The sequence below is a fragment of the Eschrichtius robustus genome, chromosome X, assembly GCF_028021215.1.
Source record: "Eschrichtius robustus isolate mEscRob2 chromosome X, mEscRob2.pri, whole genome shotgun sequence".
Taxonomy (NCBI): domain Eukaryota; kingdom Metazoa; phylum Chordata; class Mammalia; order Artiodactyla; family Eschrichtiidae; genus Eschrichtius; species Eschrichtius robustus.
Genome location: NC_090845.1, coordinates 89,335,960 through 89,361,094, shown reverse-complemented (window position 1 = coordinate 89,361,094; position 25,135 = coordinate 89,335,960). Strand labels below are relative to the sequence as shown.

At 44.8% G+C, this 25,135-nt stretch overlaps 1 protein-coding gene across 2 annotated transcripts; it reads right to left on the bottom strand.

Annotated features, from left to right (window-relative positions):
• Positions 1 to 289: 289 nt before the first annotated feature.
• SRPX2 (sushi repeat containing protein X-linked 2) lies at positions 290 to 24,314 on the bottom strand. Of its 2 annotated transcripts, none has more exons than XM_068533620.1 (11): positions 23,961 to 24,314; positions 22,053 to 22,285; positions 17,673 to 17,753; positions 9,755 to 9,946; positions 7,469 to 7,645; positions 7,065 to 7,191; positions 6,784 to 6,905; positions 5,511 to 5,690; positions 4,305 to 4,438; positions 1,909 to 2,030; positions 290 to 821 (listed from the first exon to the last, which is right to left on the bottom strand). In XM_068533620.1, exons 2-11 carry the CDS (start codon positions 22,132 to 22,134, stop codon positions 641 to 643), a joined length of 1,398 nt encoding a protein of 465 aa, XP_068389721.1. In that variant the 5' UTR covers positions 22,135 to 22,285; positions 23,961 to 24,314; the 3' UTR covers positions 290 to 640. The 2 variants fall into 2 exon arrangements, with proteins under 2 accessions (XP_068389721.1, XP_068389722.1); XM_068533621.1 differs by having other exon boundaries at positions 22,053 to 22,135.
• Between the last annotated feature and the right edge of the window lie 821 nt (positions 24,315 to 25,135).

The following is a 25,135-nucleotide window of genomic DNA, read 5'->3' as shown; positions in this document are numbered from 1 at the left end:
GAGAAAGCCTTCTTCTCTGGCCTGATTTTTCTTCCCAAGCTCCCTCCCCCTGCAGCAGTTTGCTAACTCTTAGGTGAAGCGATGGCTAACAGAACATTGGTGGCCCAATACCCTAAAAAGGGAAAGGACAAACAAGTTCAAGAATGTTTTGGCGCTCCCCCCACCTCCAATCACACACTTGACCTGTAAGGAAGATCAGCCACACTTGCTGGTGTCCTGGTTGTCTGTTGTGATGGTGCTGCCCTCTGCTGTCACCTCAGGGTAGAGAAACCATTTAAAACACAGCCGGTTGGTGAATGAATTTAGAGATTTACTTATCTGGAAGACTTTGGAGAGCTGGGCAGAAGCCCAGGTTAGGAAAGCAAGACCTTCTGTCCACAACCTGCTGCCCAGGGCCTGCCCTCAGTCCCTCCCTAGCTTCTTATGCCCCTCCAGTGCTACCTAAAGCAGAGACTTGCTTAAGGAAACTATTCCACAGCCGTAAAAAGGTGCCTGGAAATGTCCCAGGATCAGGGAACCTCACCCACCTCAGAGTCCTGTCCCTAGAGCTGTGGAAAAGCATCTTCTCCTTTTATTAGGCCCCAGTTTTGGCTGACTATGGGACCTTTCCCCTTGACCTCAACCATACCCTGGCTCAAGTTCACTCGCATATGTCCCTTTGCATCTGGCGCTGGGTCAGCTCCTGGTTGCTCAGTAGATAGTCATCAATGAACGTGAAGATTTCCTCGGGAGTGACAGGTTCCATGTAGCGTTCCCGGTCAATTCCCTGCTTGTCAATCAACACCATGTTGAAGTAGGAGCGAGTGAGGCGCTGAAATTGCCTAGAGAGAAGAGCCCAGGGAGGTCTGAGACCTTGTCTTGGCGTTATCCCACCAGGCTCTACTACCCTCTGACCTTTCACAGCTCCACTGATGGACTAATTTTTTCCCCACCCAATCCCTTGGCCCCATCCCCTCCACTACCTGTCTCAAGCCCGAGTCTTGCTGCCCCTACGTGTCTAGCTCTGTTAAGCCGTCCTCTCCTCACCCCAGATGGAACAGCTTTGTTATGACCAAGCTGTGTTTGCCTCACAGGCCCCCTTAAGCAGGGCTATCACATACAGCAACGCAGGCTGCATGGAATAACTCCAGGGAGCACCGGTCACACGCACTATGCTGCGACCAGTGTTTCCTAGAGTTGGGCTGGGCACAGCCTGCACAACCAAACATGGCAGCCCTGAGGTTGATGAATGTCACCTGGTCAACCTTGAAGTTGAGCAATATCACCAAGTCTGCAGTCTCCTTCCTCTGAGTGTTGCCCAGTCTCTCTTCTATCTGGGACTGAATCTTTCTGTCCCTACTGAGACTGAGCCCTAGGGGCAGGTATTGTTTATAGAACAGAGATCAGTGATGGCTTTATTGGCTCTGAGTATAGGTGGAGGCATTGGAAGGGTGATAATAGATAGATAATGAGAAAAGTCAACTTCTACCACCTGTTGCCTATGGTCTTCTCTCCCCCCCAGGGGCAGATGGGTATGATTCAGATTTCAGTGCCTAAAATGTGTTTTGCTCCTTTGGAGACTGAGGGCAAAGGGATAAGGCCATAAGGCAACAGGATCAGAGGCTTATCTGAGTCATGTTTGGGTCTGTGTCTCAGCCGTGGCTGTGCTTCAGAGTCACCTGAGGTGCCTCCTAAAAGCACAGTCCTGAGGTGGTTTGGGGTGGTCATCTGTATTTTAAGCACCGCCCGACCCCCAATTTAATTCTGACACCCTGCCACTCTCTGATCTTACCTAATACATCCAAAGAGTTCAAACACAAGGAATTCCCCAAGAGAGTAGTGTCTGCTGATTGTCCCACAACCCTCCTGTGGCCAATGTCCTGCCTAGAGTTTCCGCCCAGCCCTTCCCTGTGGCCTCGCAGCCTGGACCTGAGCTCCTCGATGATGCTGGCTGACAGCTGTTGCTCCCGGATGCGCCCCACTTCCTGAGGTGGCTGCCCCACCAGCTCAATGATGCTCACGTGCCGCAGGTCCAGTCCGCAGATGGATTGCTGCGAGGGGAGAGAAGAAGGTTTTCTGGAATAGGCTATCAGACTCAAACCTAAGGCTACTTAGCTGATTCCTCCTGGGACCACGTCGAGGCAGTGTGGGAAAGGAGGGGCTTCATCCCCAACCATCACACCAGGGGGTCTACGACCTCTTCCCTCTGTCATTCCTGAAGCACTTGCCCTAACAGTCTTTCCTTTATTCTAATGAAGCGTGGGACACTGGTCACACCATGTGGGGGTAGAAAAGAGAAATGTAATTGATAAATTGCAGGCACATCATCTCTCCTTGCTTAGTTTTGCATAGGTTTTTAAATACATAGGTTCTTTTTTAAATTGAGATATTATTTGACATATAACATTATATTAGTTTCAGGTGTACAATATAATGATTTGATATTTGTCTATGTTGCAAAATGATCGCCACAATAAGTCTAGTTAACATTCATCACCACACATAGTCCCAATATTTTTTTCTTGCAATGAGAACTGTTAAGATCTACTTTCTTAGCAAGTTTCAAACATACGATATAACTATAGTCACCGTGCTGTACATCACATCCCCAGGACTTATTTATTTTATAACTGGAAGCTACATAGGTTCTTAATGGATAGCTATTGTGATAGGATAACAATGACTATTGTTCATCAAACACACATACCTAATGCTTCGCGGGAATAATTGAATTTAATCCTCACAACACCCCTAACAGGGTAGGTGGTATCATTCTTATTCTGTAGAGGAGAAAGTAACTTGCCCACATTTGCATGACAATAAGATGCTGAGCCAAAATTCAAAATGAGGGCCGAGGCTGCCTGCCCCAAGTGTGTGCTCCTTACCACTAGGCTACATGGCCATGGCCTTCTCTCAGGCTCCAGAATTTCTCCAAAATGGCGCCAGTGCTCTTTCCGTTACCCTTTCTCGTGCGTTCCTCTGCACTGGGCAGGACACCCTGTAACCCTACCCCAGCTCTTGGCCCTGCCTCATCCAGCAGGGGCGCCTCTTAGCCAGTTACCTGGGGGGAGGTTTAAAGCAGCAGCGAGCACTGCCGGGTGCCCACCCCTTGTTTAATCTTTGGGCTACTCCTCTAGACCTGGCCCTCAAAGCCACAGTCCTCCCTGGCTGGTTTCTGTTCTTTCTTGCTTTCTGCTCAAGCTGAGGTATTGCCTTTGTCTGCCTTTTTGGGATCCCTGGAGGAACTAGGTCCTTTTTGGTCTAGATACCCAGGGTCATTCTCTTGATACAGCTGCTTTCATCCTGGGCCTCTGAATACTGAGTTGGCAACTTGTAAGATTCAACTTTTAGAAACCCCCTAAATAACTTCTTCTTTTACCTGGGTATCCAGCCCCTTTCAGCTTATCAGAGCTGGTTCTCCAAGTCTTGTCAGCATAACTTGAATTCTCTTCAAGAGCCTAGTCTATTCCTTATTTTTATCATTATATTATTTTTCTCTTTTTTATTGAGGTATAGTTGATTTACAATATATAAGTTTCAGGTGTACAACATAGTGATAGAATCTGGTCTATTCCTTTCACAGGTCCCAATGGTCAGATCTATTCTGTCCTTTCCACTTCTCCTTCCCCCACAAGTGGCTTTAACTAGATATCTGGTAGAATGTTAAAAATCCTCACGCAATTCCCTCATATTACTTTGCAATATCACAACACTTTTCCTTCTCGTCTGCTATCAGTCGTGGTTAAGAGCACAGATCCTGGAGTCAGACTGCCTAGGTTCGGTCCCGGCTTGGCCACTTACTAGCTAGTGATTTTGGGCAAATCATTAACCGCTCTATGCCTCAGTTTCCTTACCTAAAAAATGGGGATAGTAATGGTACCTATTTCATAAGGTTGCTGTGAGAATTAAGTGAATATGTGTAAAGCACATACTTGTATACCTGGTCCTTATATAGCACTTACTGTCTGTCTGTTAGTGCTATTATTCCTTGAAAACATAAACATAATTAATTCCCCACATTTACATTTGATCATACATCTTACAAGTCTCTCCAGAGTGTTTTGCCACACAGCCTTCTCATGCTTCACCAAGCCTCCTGTAACCCACCATTCCAGTGACCTCACTGTCTTTTCAGTGAAAACAGCAGTTTTTAAAATGTGCTCAATTTGTCTACAGTAAAACTGATCAAATGTTGTCCACAGAGTCTGAGGAAGTAGCGTTTGTGCTGCAGAAAGAGCAAGTCTTTGAGAAGAGGTAGGGGAGTAACGGAGTGGGGTAGGGGGAATGCCAAGAAGCTAAGCCCTGATTAGAGGAGTGGCTCTCACCTGTAGCATAGAGATCTGCATTTTATAATATCGGTTGGAGGGATCAGGAGCTGAGATGATGAGGAGTCGCCGTTTCTCATAGAACTGATCCAGAAGGCCAGCCGCCGAGTTGACATTGACGTTAATCTTCATAGCTAGGGCAGAAGCACATGGCCAGTCAGAGTATGGCCTGCTCCTTCATCCCAGCATGGATAACAGCATCCTGAGGTGTTCCAGCCTTTCGGGTTAACCTTTTTTTGGTTGTTTCTCCCTTTCTTTCTTTCTTTTTTTAAACATCTTTATTGGAGTATAATTGCTTTACAATGGTCTGTTAGTTTCTGCTGTATCACAAAGTGAATCAGCTATACATATACATATATCCCCATGTCTCCTCCCTCTTGCGTCTCCCTCCCACCCTCCCTATCCCACCCCTCTAGGTGGTCACAAAACACCCAGCTGATCTCCCTGTGCTATGCGGCTGCTTCCCACTAGCTATCTGTTTTACGTTTGGTAGTGTATATATGTCCATGCCACTCTCTCACGTTGTCACAGCTTACCCTTCCCCGTCCCCATATCCTCAAGTCCATTCTCTAGTAGGTCTGTGTCTTTATTCCTGTCTTACCCCTAGGTTCTTCATGACCTTTTTTTTTTTTTCTTAGATTCTCTCTATATATATATACATATATCCCCTTCTCTTTTTTTTTTAACATCTTTATTGGAGTATAATTGCTTTACAATGGTGTGTTAGTTTCTGCTTTATAACAAAGTGAATCAGCTATACATGTACATATATCCCCATATCACCTCCCTCTTGTGTCTCCCTCCCACCCTCCCTATCCCACCCCTCTAGGTGGTCACAAAACACCAGCTGATCTCCCTGTGCTATGCAGCTGCTTCCCACTAGCTATCTATTTTACATTTGGTAGTATATATAAGTCCATGCCACTCTCTCACTTCGTCCCAGCTTACCCTTCCCCCTCCCCGTGTCCTCAAGTCCATTCTCTACTTTCCTTGGGGGAAATCCTGAAAGAACACTTGGAGATTTTAAACCCTTTTTCTTGGAGGTGGAGTATGCTAAGGGGGAACACTGGCCCTGAAGCATCTCAGAATCCCCCATTCCCACATCAGACACATTGCTCTTGGCCCCTGAGTCATAGACATTGGGAGATCCCCCCAAAGTAGCCCTGATCAATATGTCCACTCTCCCCATTTCCTAGTTTCACTCACGAGCACAGATAGGTGGTGATCCTGACCACTGGCGGCTGGATTGGCAGACCCGGGAGGGGGTCCCTTGGCGCTCATACCCTCCATCACAGTGGTATTCACAGGTGGCACCATAGTTGTCCCCCGCTGAGGTGCAGGTGAGGTAACCATGCTGTGGTGGTTTCAGAGTTGGGCAGCGTCTCACTATCAGGGAGGAGTTCAAGTTAGGGGCTATGTTATCTCTTTTAGAAAAAAAAAAAGGCTAAGAGGATGCCTATCCTGGGTTTGCTAGATCAGCAGACCCAGAATGATCAGAATGAATGACTTGTCTGTGTTTCCCATGACCAAAGCTAGAGCCAGAATTTTCCTTCCTTACGGAATTAAATCTGAAATGTAGACAAAGGTGTTCATAAAATGTGGAAGCACAGATGAGTATACATATTGTCATCAAAAGACTATCAATCTGTAAAAAGAAATTGCCATTTTTGTTTTCAGACTTTGGGGACACCCCGCATAAAGATGACTACCTTAAAAATTACTTTTAATATCAAAAAGAAATTGGAGGAGACTGAAATATCCATCAGTGGGAGAAGTGTTAAGCAAAGTATGATATATTCTTAGAAGTAGATTATTATACTGTCATTAAAATACTTCTGAAGAAACTTTAAAGAACATGAGAAAATTACTTGTGTTATAATGAAAAGTAAAAAAGGGTGACAGAAGATTGGATATGCAGTATGATCTCAATTATATATTTTTTAAAGTATGTGTGAATAAAAGACTGGAAGGAAAATACCAAAAGGTTAACAACAATTGCCTCTGGATGATGATAGAGTAATAGGTTTTTTTCCCTTTATATATTTCTTTAGTTCCCATATGTTCAACAGTGAGCATGAATTAATTTTATGATGAAAACAAAACAAAACAAAAAGCAAGAATCGGGCAGCCAACACCACCAATTTCAGCAGAGGAGGAAGATGGAGAATGAAGGCTGATTAGCTTTAATCATTAATTTGAAGGCCAAGAAAAGAAATGGATAAGAGTACCTTTGTGGATTTTATGTAGATTTAGGAGAGTGAGAAAGTCTTGCTGGGAAACAGAGTTTCTGAAACATGTGTATGCACATGTCATGCAGGCTTCCTGAGTGACCTGTTTAGTGAACTTATTTTTCCCATCTCCCAATATATATGCAGTGTCTGTTTCAGGCATAGAGAGGAGGGGGTTGTGATGGGCATCTGGAGGGTAAGGGAAGAGCAGGAATAATAAGCAATGCAGAAATGGAAGACTTCTTTCTAACCTTGTACTTTTACAATGAACTTGCAGCTGGCCCGATTGTAGGCTCGGTCGTAGGCAGTATAACGAATCACGTGCTCTCCTTCGGGAAAGTGAGAGCCAGGCTCAGGGCCCCGAAGTGTCACCCTGCATGGGACAAAGTGAGAGAGCCACTGAGGAAAGTGACTCTTAGAACTGGGGTCTGGGGCACATTATCACTGTACCCTCAGTCTGTGCGGTTCAGTGGGGGCAGCCTGAGTGCCTGGGAGAAGCTGGTGGGAAGCATAGGAGGCATCCATTACTCACCTGGTGATGGTGCCATCAGCAGAATCTTTCACCAGGGGTGGGTCCCAGTATACTCGAGCAGTCAATTTCTCTGGCTCTGCCATCTTCTCACGGGAGTGGGGACAACGGATCTTGGGGGGATCTATGTCTGCCAAGGTCAGAAATCAAGTGCTGACTCGTGGGTCCCCTGCCTTCCCTTGAGGGAACCCATAGAAACAATACCACACCACTGGGTAGGTAAAAGATGCACTCTCAGTTCAAGATGCTCAACAAAACTGGGGAGGCCCAGCTCCACGGGAAGTGATCACTTTGTTAAGCTCATGCCCAGGGTACCACCCTTGCAGCGAGCAGGAATGCCTTCTGTGGTGGACCTAATGCCAGGCTGGCTCTTTGCAGCAGGACAGCTGGGAGTGACCAGCATTTACCTACACATACGGGCTCGCCTCCACTCCATCGCCCATCTTCCATGCAGATTCGGCTGCGGTCACCTTCCAGGTGGTAGCCACTGGAACAGCTGTAGTCACAGCGAGAGTCAAGAAGTACGCCATTTGTGCATGTGTAGGTGCCACTCGTGATTAATGGCAATGCGTGGCATCTCATCTCTAAGAGAGAATGAAGTGGCAAGTTCAGTGGCCTGTGGGGTTATGTGGAGGTGATGCCTGGGCATCTAGCACAGGGAGAATCGTATCGAAAACAGCAGAAAATACAGAAAATCCTACACCAAACTGCCCTGACATTTTTGTGCCTGATTGCCTCTTTTTCCTAATTGCCTTCTTATTTTGATATTGTGAAGTATGGTACTGCTCTTGGTGGGTGGGGGTGGGGTTCTGGTCTCAAAGAAGCAAATTACTCATCCAAGTGCATGGATTTGAGAAACGCACCTGAGTTTGGATCCCAGCTCCACCACTTACTAGCTCTGTGACCTGAGCAAGTTACCTCATCTCTCCAAGCCTCAGTGTTTTCGTCACTAAAATGTGTATACCATAAAGTAGGATTGTTGTGCCGACTAAAGAGGCAATGCGTATAAACCTCTGGGCTTATTCAGAGCCTCAGCAGCTGATAATTTTCCTCTCTTCTTCCTCAAATGCTAGACGCCCTTGAACAAATTTAAGGCTCCTTTTTTGAGTATAATGTTGGTACTACCACAAGCACTCCTCAGCTGAGGCTCACTTACAGGCAGGCTAGCCCTCTGTGACAGTGAGAATACAAGTCAGGCCAGTGCCTGGAGGGCCAGCTTTGGTGGCATTTGCTTAAAGACGAGTCCGTGTGCTTTAGACATCACGTGTGCCAGAAGCGGAGACAGCTCCCATGAATTGATTGTGAGCCTGTGCTTGCCAAAGTCTAGTTTGAAATACCTGACACCTGAAAGAAGTAGGCCAGCCATATCTTCCTTTAGGTTGTCTAAGTTCTAACCCTCCTTAACTTCAATTGTTGGAGCTTTGAATAAAGATTCTATGAGCTATGTTTGTTTTGCTTCTTGGTCAAACCAGACTTGAGGATGATTGCCTTTTATTTTTTCCAGTCTCCTTTATATAAAGACCTAGGCAAAAATGACCTCCTTGAAATCAGGCCCAAAAAAAAGGTTTGTCTTTTCAGCTGAATTTGTTTTCTTAGTATTATATGACAGTGAAAATGATAGATCCAAAGTGTTTGCCCTTGTGTCTCTTATGAGGAAGGACACAGCCAGATTCAGTGTTTAAATATAGTAATTAACTCATTCTAGGCACCTGGAAATATGTACATCTCCATTTTTTTTAACTGGTTTTATGTTCATTTGTAGACTTATTTTAAGTTTTATGTTCATTGTAGACTTATTTGTAAGGCCAATTCAAATTCATTTTGGAAATGATGGTGTCTAAGTCCTAAAACAAATGCATTACAGTCACCTAGAGGGGCGTGGTAGCTTCCCTCTTTCTGGCTATCAAGCTTCTCTACAGCATCTTCTCCGACCAGCCCCATTTCTCTCTGAATGCTCGGCATTCTGCATCCCCTTACGCTCCATTCACGTGCACACATTTGTGTTTCCATCCCATTAGTCTATAAGCAGCCTGGTAACTGAGGAATTGGCTCCTGAAGTGACCAATACAGGGCCCCGCACACATGGGTGTTCTACAAATGGCATTCAGTGATGGACATAGGGACAGACGAAGCTCAGCTGCCAAAATGGGGTAGGCTGTAGGGCTTGAATAAGAGGTAGGGATTTGGGAGCTGAGGGGGACATGATGTGAAACGTGCGTATTAGCACGCCCACATTCCAGCCTTAGGGATTCTTCTTGACTTTCAGAAGAAAATGAAGACTAGTGGATGTCTTATAGTTTCACTGCCAAGGCCTTCTAAGGCCTTAGGTCAGGAAGTACAGCAGTTTACCACAAGTGGGAATGAGTCTGAGACCACATGTGCTCAGAGCTCCAGAGGAAGGCCCAAGTCTACATCGGGCCCCAGGCGTAAGCCTTCCATGCACTCCTCGACCTCCTAAGCCAGAAAGGCTGGTTGCTACTTAATGACCCTATTGCTTGACCAATAACTACAGGGAGAGAAAATGAGCTAGAATGTTAGGATGGGGAAAGACCCTGGTGGGAGCCTGTGGAGAATTCTCAATTTGCACTTGACAGAGGTCAGAGTAACACCTCCAGGCATATACCCTGGGTGGCTGGCCGGCCAGCCTCTCTCACACGCACATGTCAACACATGCACGCACAGACACCACTTACGCCTGCAGTAGGCAGTTCCAGACCAACGGCGGTTTGGCAGGCATTGCACCGACCTCCGTCCAATCAGTCGAAAGCCCCGGTCACAGGAGAGCTCACAGCGAGTGCCCAGGCTGCTGTGATAATTTCCTCCTCTCGGTGAGTAGCATGTGGCTTCTCCATCCTGGATATTTAATGTATAACACCATCGGGGGACTGTAGCAATAGAAGAAAAGTAAGCTAGAAGTACAGTAATCAAGACAGCGTGGTATTGGTGAAAGGACAGACACATAGATCAATGGAACAGAACAGAGAGCCCAGAAACAGACTCACACAAATATACTGAAATGATTTTTGACAAAGGTACAAAAGCAATTTAATAGCGGAAAGATAACCTTTTGAACAAACGATGCTGGAGCAATTGAACTTCCATAGGCCAAAAAAAAAAGGAAAAGCAAAGCAAAGAACCTCGACCTAAGTGTCTCATACCTTAAACAAAAATTAACTCAAAATGGCTCATGGACTTCAGAGAAAAAAGTAAAATTATAAAACTTTTAGAAAAAAATAGGAGAAAAATCTTTAGGATTTAGGGCTAGGCAAAGAGGTCTTAGACATGATACCAAAAGCACAATTCATAGAAGAAAAAAAATCAAGAAACTGAACCTTGTCAAAGTTAAAAACTTTTGTTCTGTGGAAAGCACTGTTGATAGATGAAAGACAAACCACAAACTGGGGGAAAATATTTGCAAACCATATATCGGACAAATGACTAGTATCTAGACTATATAAAGAACTTGGAAAACTCAACAGTAAAAAGAGCAAACAATCCAGTTAGAATATGAGCTTTAGATATGAACGGATATGCCACTGAAGAGGATATAGTGATGGCAAATAAGCACATGAAAAGATGTTCAGCATCATTAGTCATTAGAGAAATGCTAAATCAAAACTACAAAAAGATACCATTATACACCCGTTGGGATGACTAAACTTAAAAAAAAATGGCAATTCTAAGTGTTGGTGAAGATGGAGAGAAACTAGAACTCTCATACATCGCTGGGGGAAATACAAAATGATGCAGCTACTTTGGGAAATTATTTGGTAGTTTCTTAGAAAGGTAAATGTACACTTGACAGGTGACTCCACAGTCCCACTTTAGGTATTTACCCAAGTGAAATAAAAACCTGTGTTCATACAAAATCCTGTACACAAATGTTTAAAGTATTCTATTCATAATTGTCAAGCACTGGAAACAGCTCAAATGTCCTTCTGAAATGAAAGAAGCCAGAATCAAAAGGCTGCAGGCTGTAGGATTCCATGTATGTGACATTCTGGATAAGGCAGAAATATTGGGATAGATCAATGATTGCCAGAGATCAGGGGTAGAGGGGTGGATAACCTCAAAGGGGCAGCCCTGGGCAAATTTTTGGTACTGTGGTACTGGTGACCTGACTCTCTGCATTTGTCAAAACACGAAAAAGAGTGAATTTTTACAGTGTGTACATTTACAATAACTGTTAAAAATAACACAAAGATGTAAGCTAGAGAGAGGAAGGGAATGCCATGTCAAAGTAGGCTGCTTAGGAATGAAAGTCCGATCCCAGTTCAATACTGAGCACAAAAGGTAATAAGGCTGTTAAATCATAAAGCTATCATAAAGATGCCTCATCTGCTACACAAAATAAATGACTCTTCAGTGGGTTCAGATTTTAAAGGGGAACGTATAAACAAGCAGAGGGCCACCTGCCCAAGGATGCATACATAGGCTGACACAGATTTCTTAGCCTGGGGCTGGGAAGGCTAAAGCCCCGTATGAGCTAATTTGGTTCCCAAATCCTAAGAGACAAAAAAAGGGGGGCTTTGAAAAAAAGCTCAACAGGAGCTAAAGGAACAAAGAAAGGCTAGAGCCTCTGTTTGAGGGCAGCTGGAGAATGGAGACAGATGACAGTGAGAAAACTAGCCTTTAAGCCACAACAGCCTGTGGCTTCTAGCATTAGCTTTGAGCCTGTGGCTGTGACACACAGCTGCCATCTGGAGACACCATCTCCAAATGACAGAAAATCTCTTAAGCACTACAGTTGCAGAGCTGTTGATTATATGATCACAACACATATCATCAAGACTTTACATTCGAGGCCGGAACCTCAACAATCACTCTCGTCCTATTTTTCACCCATATTCTGTCAAGGAAAATACACATAAAATTGGAATGGATAGAACAAGCAAGCAATAGTAAAGGGAAATATATACCTCAGGATAAATGCTGAGACAGTAATAGAGGGTCTAGCTATTGTAAATAAGTCCAACTTTGCTGGCCTTGAGGAATACTGGCATAAAGAGAACATGTCAGATTTGTGATTACCAGAGGCAGGGGGTGGGGGGAGGGGGAATTGGATGAAGGTGGTCAAAAGGTACAAACTTCCAGTTATAAGATAAATAAGTGCTAGGGATGTAATGTACAACATGATAAATACAATGAACAGTGCCGTGTGTTATATGTGAAAGTTGTTATGAGAGTAAATCCTGAGTTCTCATCACAAGGAAAAGTATTTTTTTCTATTTCCTTAATGCTGTATCTATACGAGATGATGGATGGTCACTAAATTTATTGTGATAATCATTTCATGATGTATGTAAGTCAAATCATTATGCTGTACACCTGGAACTTATACAGTGCTATATGTCAATTATATCTCAATAAAACTGGAAGAAAAAAAAAAAGACTTGAACCACGAGGCACAGCAGTTGACCAAAAGAAAAAAAAAAAGAACATGTTGGAAGGCTGGAAAGAGCAAAAACACTATCCCAATTTTCTTTTTTCCCAGATTTATTGAGGTATAATCAACACATAAAATCGTATACATTGAAGGTGAACAATGTGATGTTTTAATATATGTACACATTGTGAAATGATTACTGCAATCAAGTTCATTAACACATCCATCACCTCACATAGTTACCATTTTTTTTTGTAGTGAGAACACTTTAGATGTACTCTCAGTAGATTTCCACTATGAAACATAGAATTATTAACTGTAGTCACCATGCTGTACATTAGAGCCCCAGAAGGAAGAAGAAGGCAGCCTCTGGGAACTATAGCCTGGTGAGACTGACAGCACTGATAGCAAAGTGTTCTAGAACAGTTAAACATAGGCTTATGAGCAGTTAGGAGAAGAAGTGGTGATCTCCAAGTGACCCCAAAAACAAGTAATTCAAGACTGACCTTGTTTCCTTTTTGGGTATGGTCACCAGACTAGTAGAGCAGGGGAAATGGTAGGTACATTATGTGGAAGTCAGTGAGGCATGTGACAATGCCTTTCATGCCATTGATCTGGATGAGATGAAGAAATACATCCACATAGGAGAGGTGACAGTACAGTTATGGAGATTCATAACTGACTGAACAAAAGAGTACTGATGGGAAATTGAAACTAAGAACGTGGTAGGAAAATTGTTAGTCATTATGGAGTAGCTATGGTGTGCTAGTCACCATGCTTTATATTTTCATTTTCCCATCATCTCATATAGTTCTCCCGATAGCTCTGTAAGGTACAATATGTAGATGTTTATCCCTATTTTGCAGATGAGAAAGTAACTTGCCCAGGATCCCTCAGCAAGTAAGGGACAGAGCTGGGATTTGAACCCCAGGTTTGTCTGGCTCTAAAAGCCATTTTTTTTCTAACTACAATATCTGTCATTGCAGCATGTTAGGCTGCTGTTTTGAAGTATACATTTACATTTTTGATTAGGTACTATAGCCATATGTTTCAAAACCCCAAAAGTATAAAAAGTTATGCAGTAAAATTCTCCCTCCCACCCCTGCTCCCACACCTACCCCCACTAAGTGCCCCCATCAGGAAACACTGTTAATGGTTTCTTTACACATATAAAGCAAATCTTATTTTCCCCTCCACTTTATCACATATTACGTCCACTGTTCCCACCAATGCTTTTTAAAATAAACTTAACAATGTGTTTTAGAGGTCTTCCCCTATCACTCCAGAGCAAGCATGAAATGTATTTAAATGAAATAACATTTATAAAATACATAGCACAGTGACTGGCACATAATACGTGTTTGTCCAGGGTCAAAACTGCTGGAAAGTGGAGGAGCTGGGATTTGAATTCAGGCCTGTGGCCTCTGCGATCCACGTTATCTCTTTCTAGAGATTATAAAGAAAACAATGTGCTGACAACATGATTGAAAGCGCCTTCTTCATGATTACCTTCAGATAACTCAGGCAGAGTTACCAGCTTGCCCGGAGCTGTAGAAATCTGGGAGCAAGTGGTGGCCCAGAGGATTGGGACATACCTCAGAGAAGGGTTTCTGACTCCAAGCTGGGAGTCAGTTTAAGGGAATGAAAGAAAGTTCAAGATTAGTGAAAATGGTACCAAAGTACATGTGCACTTTGCTCTAAAATATTGATCTGCTTTTTACTGGTTAACTCTTGTTTTTGTTTTTTTTTAAACCTTCTTTGCAAAAAAAAAAAAAAAAAGGGTTACCTTTTTTATGAAAGAGATGGTAGAATAAGCATGGCTTTGAAGTCAGACAGACCTGGGCTTAAATTCCTGCTCTGCCACCCCTGAGCTCTATGATTCTCTAAACTGAACTTCCCTGAGCTTAGTTTCCTGATCTGTAAAGTGGGGATAATAAACCAGTTTCATAGGACTATTTTGAGAATCAAATAAAAATGCGTGTGTAAAATATATGTAGTCCTGGGAATGGGAATGATATTCCCTGAATCAGTGTCTGGGTTTGAGCCACTGGCTCATCCCGTCTCAAGCAACAAAACGCTGCTGCCATCTGGAGATGCCAAATTACAAAGTCTCTTAAGCACTACGGTTGTAGAGCTGTGGATTATGAGGTCACAAGACCTTACAAGGAATGCTGGGGCCTCAGGTTGTACTTTCCTGGCCACCCCTCCCCCCTCAACATAGATAACCGTACTGAATTAGCTTTATGCCCTGAGACTAAGTCCCAAAGATAGCCGTGAGACACTTGACCCCAAGGCCAAAGGCCACCATGTGGCTTATTTTTTTAAATGGCTTTATACACATTTAAAAATAACCAATGAGGCAGATTAATATTAATGACAGGGCTGTTGGACCCTCCCTCCCGAAAGTACCTTCTGCACCTGTTGCTTTTTCCTACCTACTTCTCCCATTTACAGTCTCCTACAATCTGGCTTCTGCTCCCAGAATGCCAAACAGCCAGTAAACATTTCTTGAGCATCTACTTTTGACATAGCTCTATGGGGTGTCATATGTGGCTCCTTCTGTTAAATAGGTAACTATTTTGTTGAGGGTAATAAAAAGTAAACCAAAGAGGCAGTACATAATGAATGCCGAACGAGTGGTCCAGACAATAAACATTTATTTCAGAAGAGGTATACAGTAGGTACTCAACAAATAGTCATTGCATAAATGAATGAAAGAATGAATGGATGAGGGAGAGTTCAGCGTGGGCCAAAGCAGTTAGGGAACAGAGTAGAGCTCCACTAATCTGGCTACTCATAGATTTCATGTGGGGAGAAGGGGTAATGAGTTGTTAGGCCAGGCAGCTAGACTGAGACCAAATTCTGTTAGAAATGATCACAGTGGGCCACTAGGTTTGGGGAAGGGAGAAACATGAGTCAGAGAATCCAGTTAGGAGGCAATTGTCATTATCAATGTGTGAGGTAGTAAAAGTTTTAATCCCATGGATTAATAAACAAATGACAATTCTTGGTGAATGACTGGTGAGAGGTGCTGAGGAAAAGGGGCTATTAAAGGTGATGGGGGCTATTAAAGGTGCCATTAAGGTATTTTTAAGAGAATGATGGTATCCTTATCAAAAGTCTGAAGGCCAGATGTCAAACCTTTTTCAGGGAAGTGGAAAGAATTTAGTTTTCAATATCTCCAAATTTAAGTGTCCAGCAGCAATTGGAGATGTAGTCCAGAAGCTCAGGGGACAGGTCAGGGTCACTCAAAGTTCAGATCCATGCCTCACGCTCCCTCTTGTCACCACTGGAGAACCCATCTCCTTTCTTGGCTTCAGCTACGGCCAGATTAGTGAAATGTCGCGCAGCCCAAGGAAGGGGGCGGGGTGAGAAGAGAGGGATGGTGTTCACTGTTACTGAGAGATGGGGGAGGTTGAGCTCAAGAAGGGGCCATATGATTTGGGCTTGGGGAGAGAATTGTGATTGATCTTCAAGGGCTGTCACTTCAGCATGGAAATCTGTGGGTGAGTGGGAGAGAGACTGTAGGGAGTTGGGGAGTTAGTTAGCAGGTGCTGGGACAGAGAGGCAGTGGGTGTGGACAATTTGGCAGTGAGAAGATAGGTAGAAGGTAGCTAGAAAGGAGCAGAGAGGAACCCCAAACTCCGATCATTTGTCTATTGAAACTGTTTTCTCAGAGGTCACCATTTACCTTCTTCTTGCCAAATATATTGTTTATACCCTCAATTTGTTTCTTTCCAATATTTGACACAGTAGATCTCTTATCCCGTCCCCTTCCTTAAAATTCTCTTCCCTCGTGGCTTCTGTAATTTGATAGGTGCTACCACAGTCTCCTCCTACATGGCTGACCACTAGTGATCTCTTTTTTTCTTGTTGGTTCCTCTTCTCCTGCTCACATTCGTAGATGTCTTCTAAGGCTCTGACCTTGGCCCTCTGCTTCCTCAGACAGCTCATCCATCTAAGCTAACGACTTGACTCACAAAGCTCCATCTTTCTACTCCCCACTGTCTATAGGGTACAAACCACTTTTCTTTTCTAACCTTGTCTCTGTGAGAGGGGTCTTACAGTTCTCCCAGGTGTTCAGACTGGATGCTTTCAGAGAGTCGTTTGTTTCTTAACCTCTTGGTACATCAAATCTGTACTAGGTCTTGTCATCTCTTTCTTTGAGACATCTCTGGGGCTCATCCTTGCTCTCCATTTCTTTTCCACTAGCCTCAATCATCTCTAACCAACATCACCGTTACTGATTCCTGGAGAATCTCCCTGACCCAGGCTCTACCCCTCCCAAACTCCTACTTTCTGTCCACAGTAATGAGGTTGATATTCTGAAATTACTATTTACAATCTCACTCCCCTCTGCAAAAACATATGATGACTCCTTATAACTTCTAGCACAACAGCTAAACTCTTCAGCATGGCTTGCAAAGCACAGAAACAAAGAATCTTAGAAGTGGAAGGGATATCAGATATTGTGTGGTCTAAATTTCCTTCTAATGCAGGAATCGCTATTCAGCATTTTTCACAGATAGTCCTCCTGCCTCTCCTTAGAAGGGTCCCTAGATCATGGAGCCTTTCCAAATTTGGTCTCACTCTTTATATTTAACTTTATCTCCTACTACTCCCTCCACATCCCATCTCCTCTAGTCAGGCTGGATTCTTCCTAGCTCCTTCCTCTTACACGTTTGTTCTTACCTCTATATCTGTGGCCATCTGCTTTGCTGAAGGCCCTCCCATCCCCTTTCCAGTTCTCAAATCCACACATCATTCAAGGCCTAGTCTAAATGTCATCTTTCATGACCCCTCCCCTGACTTCTTTTTCTTAACTCCTGTTGCATTTACTGCTAGCACAGAGTTTCACGCTTACTTGCCCTATGCCTGCTAATTTTATTGCGCCCTCTCCCATATCCCCCAGCAGAAAGTAAGCTTCTTGAGGGGGACAAAACACTACCTTAGATTTTATATCACCCAAGGCTTTCGTTACACAGGATTAGGCATACAGTAGGTACTCAGTCAATACTTAATTATAGATGGGTAACCTTAATTCCAGAGAGGTGACATCACGCAGCAAGTCAGTAACCAAATTCATGACTGGAAACCACAGCCCCTGCTTCCCTGAGCTGCAACTTTGGCACAAGTGAGCCAAGCTGGGTGAAGATGCTTCAGGCAGGGCCTAGGCCTTAGGCCAGATAAGGCCCTTCCTGAGCCTGAGAAGCAGTGAGGATTACCTCGGTAGTCTAGGGCAGGGGCCTGTGGGACCTCTTCAGCATATACTTCATTGTAGCTTTCATCTGGGTAGTAGCCTGAACCTAGAATGAAGAATATATCAAGATGACATATTGGTTTCTTACGCAAGTCCTTCCCAACCTTTTCCCCTTTCCAACTTGGTCCCTTTCTGAGGACATGACACTCCATAGGTGGGGAGCTAGGTGGGTATTTAGTGGGGAAAATCCTGCCTTGTGAAGCAGCAGAACTATTGCGGGCAAACGTCCACACCTCAGGTGCACAGAGGGTGAACTCATGTTGGGGCAGAGGTGGGTGGCTTACTGGTAGCACTAGAAGCCTCCATTCAAAAGAAAAAAATCAAAATTCTTGACCAGCCATCAATCCTGCCCATCTGGACTAGAAACGACCCATTTCCTTGATGTAACACATGAGTTTTGGTGAGACGCTGATGACCAGGCTCTGAGGATGGACAGTTGTTGTCCCAGGTAGGAGGAGAACATAGAGCCTGAACAGGGGTCTTTCCACTAGTGATGAGCCGTCTCACAATCCTCAGAGGGAAATAATTCCTCAAGCTCCCACCAGCCCACAGGGCACCAGCCTTTTGCCACCTGGTTGCCAGGGCTAGGGGTGGCATGCGAAGGCAAAGAGGGAGGGCTCAAAAGGCGAGGGGGCACGAGAAGAGTTTCACTTCCTGAGCAGTTTGTCCTGCTTTGGAGAGATATCTAGTTCCTCTAGTCAGCAGGAGCCTTAGTAGGGGGCTGCTGAGCTAGAGAACATTCCACAACCACCCCCATCCCGTTAAGTGGGCCACTCCCCGGTGGAGGCCAGTCTACGGCTGTCCGGGAGACTAAACAGTGCGTTCCACCAGACGGCAGGAAATGGGTCATGAATACGAACTAATTGGTATACAACTTGGTCCTTTCCGGAGGGAAGTTGCCGGAAGCTCTCTTTCCAGCCTCCCAGTGCCCTAAAGCACACACAGGAATAGAGCAGCCAGCCGTGCTGGAGTCAGAAGACAATTCTGCATTCCCAGGAGAGGGTGTGCTTCCAGGACAGGGCTGGGTTTTAGTGCTGAAGCCCTTTGGCCTGTGTCAACACTCCGACCACAAGCTCGCCTGCCTCCTCTCTGCGCAGAGGCACAAGACCCCCCGCACTCAAGGGTGGAGCGCAGCGCAGATGATGAGGCTCTTCCAGTCCCCACAGGCACAGGCTGCGGGTCGGGGGTGTTGGGAAACCAGTCCAGCTTGATGAACAAGAGAATGAATCAAACTGAAAGTTTGCCTTATGAAATCATGTCCTCGTTGGTTTGCCCTCATTCCAGAGGGAAGAGTTCATTTTTTCTGCTTCCCTTTATTTTTTCCTGGTTTCCCATTTCGCGTCTTCTCCTGGATTTCCTTTATTTCTCCTTAGGCCTCCTCTCCCTTGCTCCCTCTTTCCCCACCTGGGAAATTTCTTTGTTGGGGGGGCTGGGAAACAGAATTCTTGTCAGCTGTTTCAGTTTAGTATCAAAGCCTTACAGCGCCTGTAAACAGGAGGACAGATGTGCACGATTCTCTAAACGCTTTGGTCCCCCTACCCTCGTTCCAGAGCTTGCTTGTGAAGAAATGGCCAGCAGGGAGCAAGCCTCTGTTTACCAGAAGAGCAGACAGGAGTGTCCAAGGCCTGTGGCTGGATAACAACAGCCACAATAACAACAACGACGGCTAACATCACTCAACACCTACTCTGGGTTCAGCGCGTTACATGCGTCATCTCATTAGATCACCCTGACATCTCAGTGAGGTAAACACCCATATTGCTTTCATATACAGTTGAGGTAACAGGCTCAGAGGAATTCAGGGAGTAGCCCAAGGTCTCCCAGCTAGTAAGGAGCAGAATGGGCATTCCAGCCCAGGGCGGTTTGATCCCCTCGAGACCAAACTCAGACACTCCACTAAAGATGGCGGTAGGGGAGAGCTTTGGACAATGCCCAACAGGGATAAAAATCCAAAATCTTTCTCACAATTCAGCCTTTTTTCACTCTATGTATGCGGGATCGAAGGCCACCAAGCATTTCACATCATTCCAGAATTACAGGGGATGTGGGAAAGCTGAGGGGAAGACTCAGTCAGATAATTACAGTCTTCACCAGGATACAGAGGTGGCTGGCCCAGTGCCAAGTCTGCTTTGTGACAGGAATAAGTTGGGGCCACCTTACCACTTTAAGCCTTTCCATTTCCCCTCTTTGCCTGTCTTTGGGTATTTTTTGGCAAATATTGAGATACTGAGATGAGATAAGGGAAACCAGAGGGTCCCCCCTTCCCACCTTGTTCTATCTGCTTGTCCCTCTTCAGCCCTGGTTGGGAGAGCTTTGGGCAGCATTCCTTGGTTCCTTTATGCTGATCAGTGGTTACTCTGTCTGTTACTGGGTTCCTCCAACTTCCATAGTACAGTCAGACCCTCTAAGCACTACCCTTCACAAAAGTGTGGTTGCAAATGTAACTGATAGCTGATGACAATTTTAAGATCCCCCCCTAATGCTTGGATTATGATAAGAAATACTGTCTGACTTCCTGAACTGCACAGATATGCCAATATGCACTTTTAACCCTCTGTTGGCTTGATTTATATTCTTAACGCTTCCCACCCCCTGCTGATTATTCTTGGATCCTTTTTCTGATTAGCCAGGAATCCACACTTGGCTGCTTTCCTTGTACTATTCCCATTGGAGGACAAGGCTATAGTCATGAACAAAACAGTGCTGAATGCATAGAGAGTGGGGAGGAGCTAGTGATGTAGGGGAGGATTATTGGGAAATTTCCAAATTTCTCTCATCACGTAGCCTCCTAAGAAAAGAGAAAGGCAGAATGAGTGGGTTTGCAGGGCTGTCAGAGACCTCACCAGCCTGGGCTCCTGAGAAGGAGTGATGACCATAGTGATTCTTGTGAGAAGTGGGGAGTAGCCACCTTTGCAAACAGCCCTTTGAGAGTTTCAAATGAATCCAAGTCTTTAAAAAACTGCACTGTCCTTAAGACTCCAACAGCTCAGGCTTCCACCTTGGGAAAGGTCAAGGCCTTTGTGTGCCATGAGGTTTCTTATAGTTATTCAAAATGGGACTTGAGCCATCTAACCTCCACTCCATAGTCTCATGGTCTTTGGCCGGATTTTGGTCTCATGTACTTGAACTGAAGCTGGGGGGAGGTTGGGGAGGACGGCTGCACATGGTATCTCCTGGGGACTTGGGGCTCCTTTAACCCCAAGCAGTGTGCACTCTGCCAAGGGCTTGACTTGAATTTCTTCATCTCAGTGTCAGCCCTTATGCTTCACCCCCTACAGAGCCAGGTTAAGCCAAGGAGGGGAAGAAGTGCGCATATTTGTTTGAAAGCTTGATGCAGCTGTTCCAAACAGAGCTACTGCCAGAAGCCTCCACCAGGAGCTAAGGGCATGTGGAAAATTTTAGCTACAATGACTGCAGCTGTGATGGAAGCAGTTTCTTATTTACTCATCTCTGGATGTTTTTCTAACTCCATTAGTTGGGCCTGTCTCCTGCCCCTACTCCCCCCAGCCCCTGTGAAGGCAGACGCTGCAGGCCACAGAATATTCTTAGCACTTGGAATGCCAGCTGGGCCCCATCAAGAACCCCTGTCTGGCACCTCATTATCCTTCCTTCATTCCTCCCCTTCCCCTCTCCCATCTCCTCGCTGGGTCTGTTCTCTTGAGCTCCCTATGTCTCCCCAGGGGCAAAGGATGAAACACTCAGAGATCTAGAAATGCCCATCCCTTCCGAAATAAGAAACAAGCCAGAAGAAACTGAGGGATTCCTGTTTAAGAGAATGTGGTCTGAATTGTCATTAACAATCTTTGGCAGAAAAGGGCTATAAAAATCTCATCCTATAAACAAGGTCTGGGAGGGGAGAGAGAAAGAGAGAGAAAGTAAGTGGAGAAGCAGGTAGGATAGTGGCCCCAAAAGCCATGTTGACCAACCTTATTTTTTAATATTTATTTATATTTATTATATTTATGAAGTAGAGTTGATGTATAATATTATATAAATTACAGGTGTACAATATAGTGATTCACAATTTTTAAAGATTATACTCCATTTATAGTTATGATAAAATATTTGCCATATTCCCTGTGTAGTACAAATAAGCTACAAGGATATATTGACCAACATCATTTTTATGCTGGTGCAGCCTGTTTTCAAAAACCTCTTATCAGTTTGCCTCAAAAACCTCCCTCGGTAGCCTTTTGCAATGTTTAACCATCTTTGTTGTTGAGGATAGTTCTTCTCTGTATCTAATCTAAGTGTCTCCTATTGCGGTCTAACCCTTCCCTTCTCTAACACTTGCTCTGAGCCCTGCCCTTCCTGGAAATAATGGGCAATAGCTCCTAGAGCTTACCTGCATACCATGTCGGCATCACTGCTGGAGTGAGGAAGAGCAGCAGAGAGAGAGCTCCTCTTCGAGTTAGTTGAACGGCCATCCTTGAAAGGGGGAGAAGGGGGAGTGGGAGGGTGGTTTAGGGAGACAAGAATAGAGGTATGTGGCCAGAAGCACCAGGGCAAAGGAGGATGACTTTCAGAAATCAGCCATCAATGAACTTCCAAAAGTGAGAGAAAGCAGAAATGCAGGATCTGCAAGGAAGAAGAGAGATTTTTAAATTAATGAATGCCTGTTATATGGTCCCCCTTGTAAGGATCTTCCACTTTATAGAGTAACAACACTCTGTTTGTTAATTTTGGTTTTTTCCTCCCAGGAGGAAGAGGACATAAAACAACCAGTTGTCAATTGACCCTGGTGATATCTGATGCCAATGTTCCATGGTCCAAGTTACAGAGAGGGACAGTGAGGTACCAAGACCAGGAAAGGGCCAACATTAAGTCATATAGAACCAAGAGGGAATCCTGCAATCTAAAGGCACCAGTTGATGGTTTTATCCACTTAACTAGTACTTCCTAACCACAAATCTGGGAAAGTGTTAGCATATATGGACTAAGAACTTGAACTCTAGAGTTACACAGATCTGCATGTGTATCCAATTCTGTCCCTATTAGCTATGGGGCTTTGGACAAATTCCTTACCTTCTCTGAGCCTCAGTTTCCTCATCTATAAAATGGGAATAATAATAGTATCTACCTTACAGAATAGACTATTGCCTGGCACATAGGGAAGCAATCCATGTATATTAGATATTATTATTACCAACTCCATCTTGAACAGGACTGGATGTCTCCTTTCTGCAGTCTCTCAGTCGGTGACTATACCCTGGCTCTGTTCTTAGCTTTGGGTTTTGAGGCTTAGTGGTTTAGTAGTGGCTTCTGGCTTTCAAGTCCAGCCTAACCTTCTAGTTTTACCCTGCTGAGCCAGCAGGAAGTCAGCGGGGTTGGAAAGAACCTACTGAGGTACGTGAGGAGAGGGTAAGCAAGCTCCCACTGCCCTCTTACTTCCCGTCCTGTCCTCACTCTAATGGGATGAGAGTTGTGTGGTTCCCAGTAGGCAAATACTTCATAAATGACAGTATTAAAACTTGCTACCCATTGGTATAAACTGGCCGCTGGACTTCTCAGCAAGCACCCACAGGCTTTCAATGAAATACCATGCTCGGGGGAGGTGTCAGTCCCAGAAATGGAGGAACAAAAAGATGGCAGATTCTGGCCAGCCTCCCTAAGGGGCGTGAGAAGTCCAAGAACGGCAAAAATTCACTTTCCAGTTCATTACTCCCTGGCTTCAGATTTTGTCTAGAGAGTGGCAAGGAAGCAGGATAGAGAAGAAGTAAGAGCAAGCGGGGGAGGCAAGGAAAGTGGAAAGATGTGGAAAGGAAGCTTAGCAAGAAAAGACAATCTGCCAGAGCTGAAGGCAAGAGATAAAAGCAGAAAGAGGGAATGAAAGGATGATTCAAGAAGATTCAGGAAAATGAACAGCTAGATGCCCTAATCATCGACCCCTCTCCCACATGCAGCTTCCATCCAGTTCCTTGGTTTGGGAGCAGGGGCTTTCCTTTGCAGACCCAGTGCTCCGAGTCTGTGACCCCTTCCCTGCCCACCTTCTCCCCAATCTCAGACTGAAAACTTGATTCACCACCGGGGTCAGCCATACCTCTGCTATGGGCCGGGAAGGTAGTGGGAACTTGTGTCTGCAGCCAGGTCACGGCTCAAATGGAAAGCAGCATGTGGTCCAGTTTCATAAAAGAACTTCTTCCTTCCCCCACCCCACCTCCAAGCCATTTTGCCCAAGTCCTGGGTCTCGTTACCCTCCCGGGTTGTGAAATGGGGGTAGTGTGGTGTGGACGGATGAAGCAGCAGATCTTACCTGTTGTACGGTTTTTTTGTGTTCTCCCTCTCTCCTTCTCTTTCTCTTTCTCCTTCCTCTCTGCTTCTCTCATCAGTCGGAAAAACTTCTACTTTTTTACATTCCTAGAACGAGTGGCTCCTGGTCTGTCCGGGCCTCCGGGATTCTGTTAACACTGCCCAGATGTTAGGACATCAGCATCTGCCAAAAGTTTCCTTAAAGCTATATTATCCCCAAAGCTATAGCTGTTCCTCCCTCAGAAAAGAGTTTTAGAGAGGCGGGGGAGAAGGAACTCAAGGATGAGAGGAGCTCAATCCGTCTGCTGCAGAGCAGAGGAAAGTGTGAATGGCGCTGGCCCCAAGCCTGTGAGTATAGTAATGACTAACAGGCTGGCTAAAGGGCTTCCAGAGATGTGGTGCACTGAAGAACACTTTTGTTTTTTTTTTAAATGACTCAGCATGACCTCAGGATTGAATGAAAAGGAATTCCACAAACTCCTAGGAGAGGGGAAGAGTGGAGCTGATTTTGACATTCCCTGCAGTTTTCCCCTGTAATTCCTTAGTACTCTCCATCCCCAAGTTGCCCTGCCATCCCTACGCACAGGGTCAGATCCACTTGGAAACCCTCTCTGATGACCTAACTCCTATGGACTTCAGTTTCTGATAAGATTATGTTGCTGACAAAAAATACCATGCACTTCTAGCCTGCAGAATCAAAACTGATTTCCTGTAATAAGAGTGGAGAGAAAGCATGCTTAGAGAAGCTTTAGGGGAAGGTTGTTTAAGCCAATTGAGATGATCTATCTGTGCATGGCAAGGTTATAGCCATTGCTAAGCTGTTTCCCGATGATCTCTTGTGGAGGGCTGTGTTTCTCTTCACTAAGCAAGCTTTGTTCACTTTAGTATCTGATAATGAGACTGTTCTACCACAGTGCAGAACAGCTCCTGATACTTTCCCTCCCCTTACAGTTTCATTTCCATCCTTTTAAATGCACTGTCCTGGAAGAAATGTTTTTAGCTGCTGTAGAAATGATTTCTTCCTTGTGTGTGTAAGCAAATTGGTACCCCCTTCTCAGTTATGAAGGGAAGAATTGTGTTTACAATAATAAAAAGTTCATTAGCAAGCCCATTTCATTTCCCATCCACCGATCAAAAATATGTAATGAGTGTTTACCATGTGTTCAACAGTGTGATCAT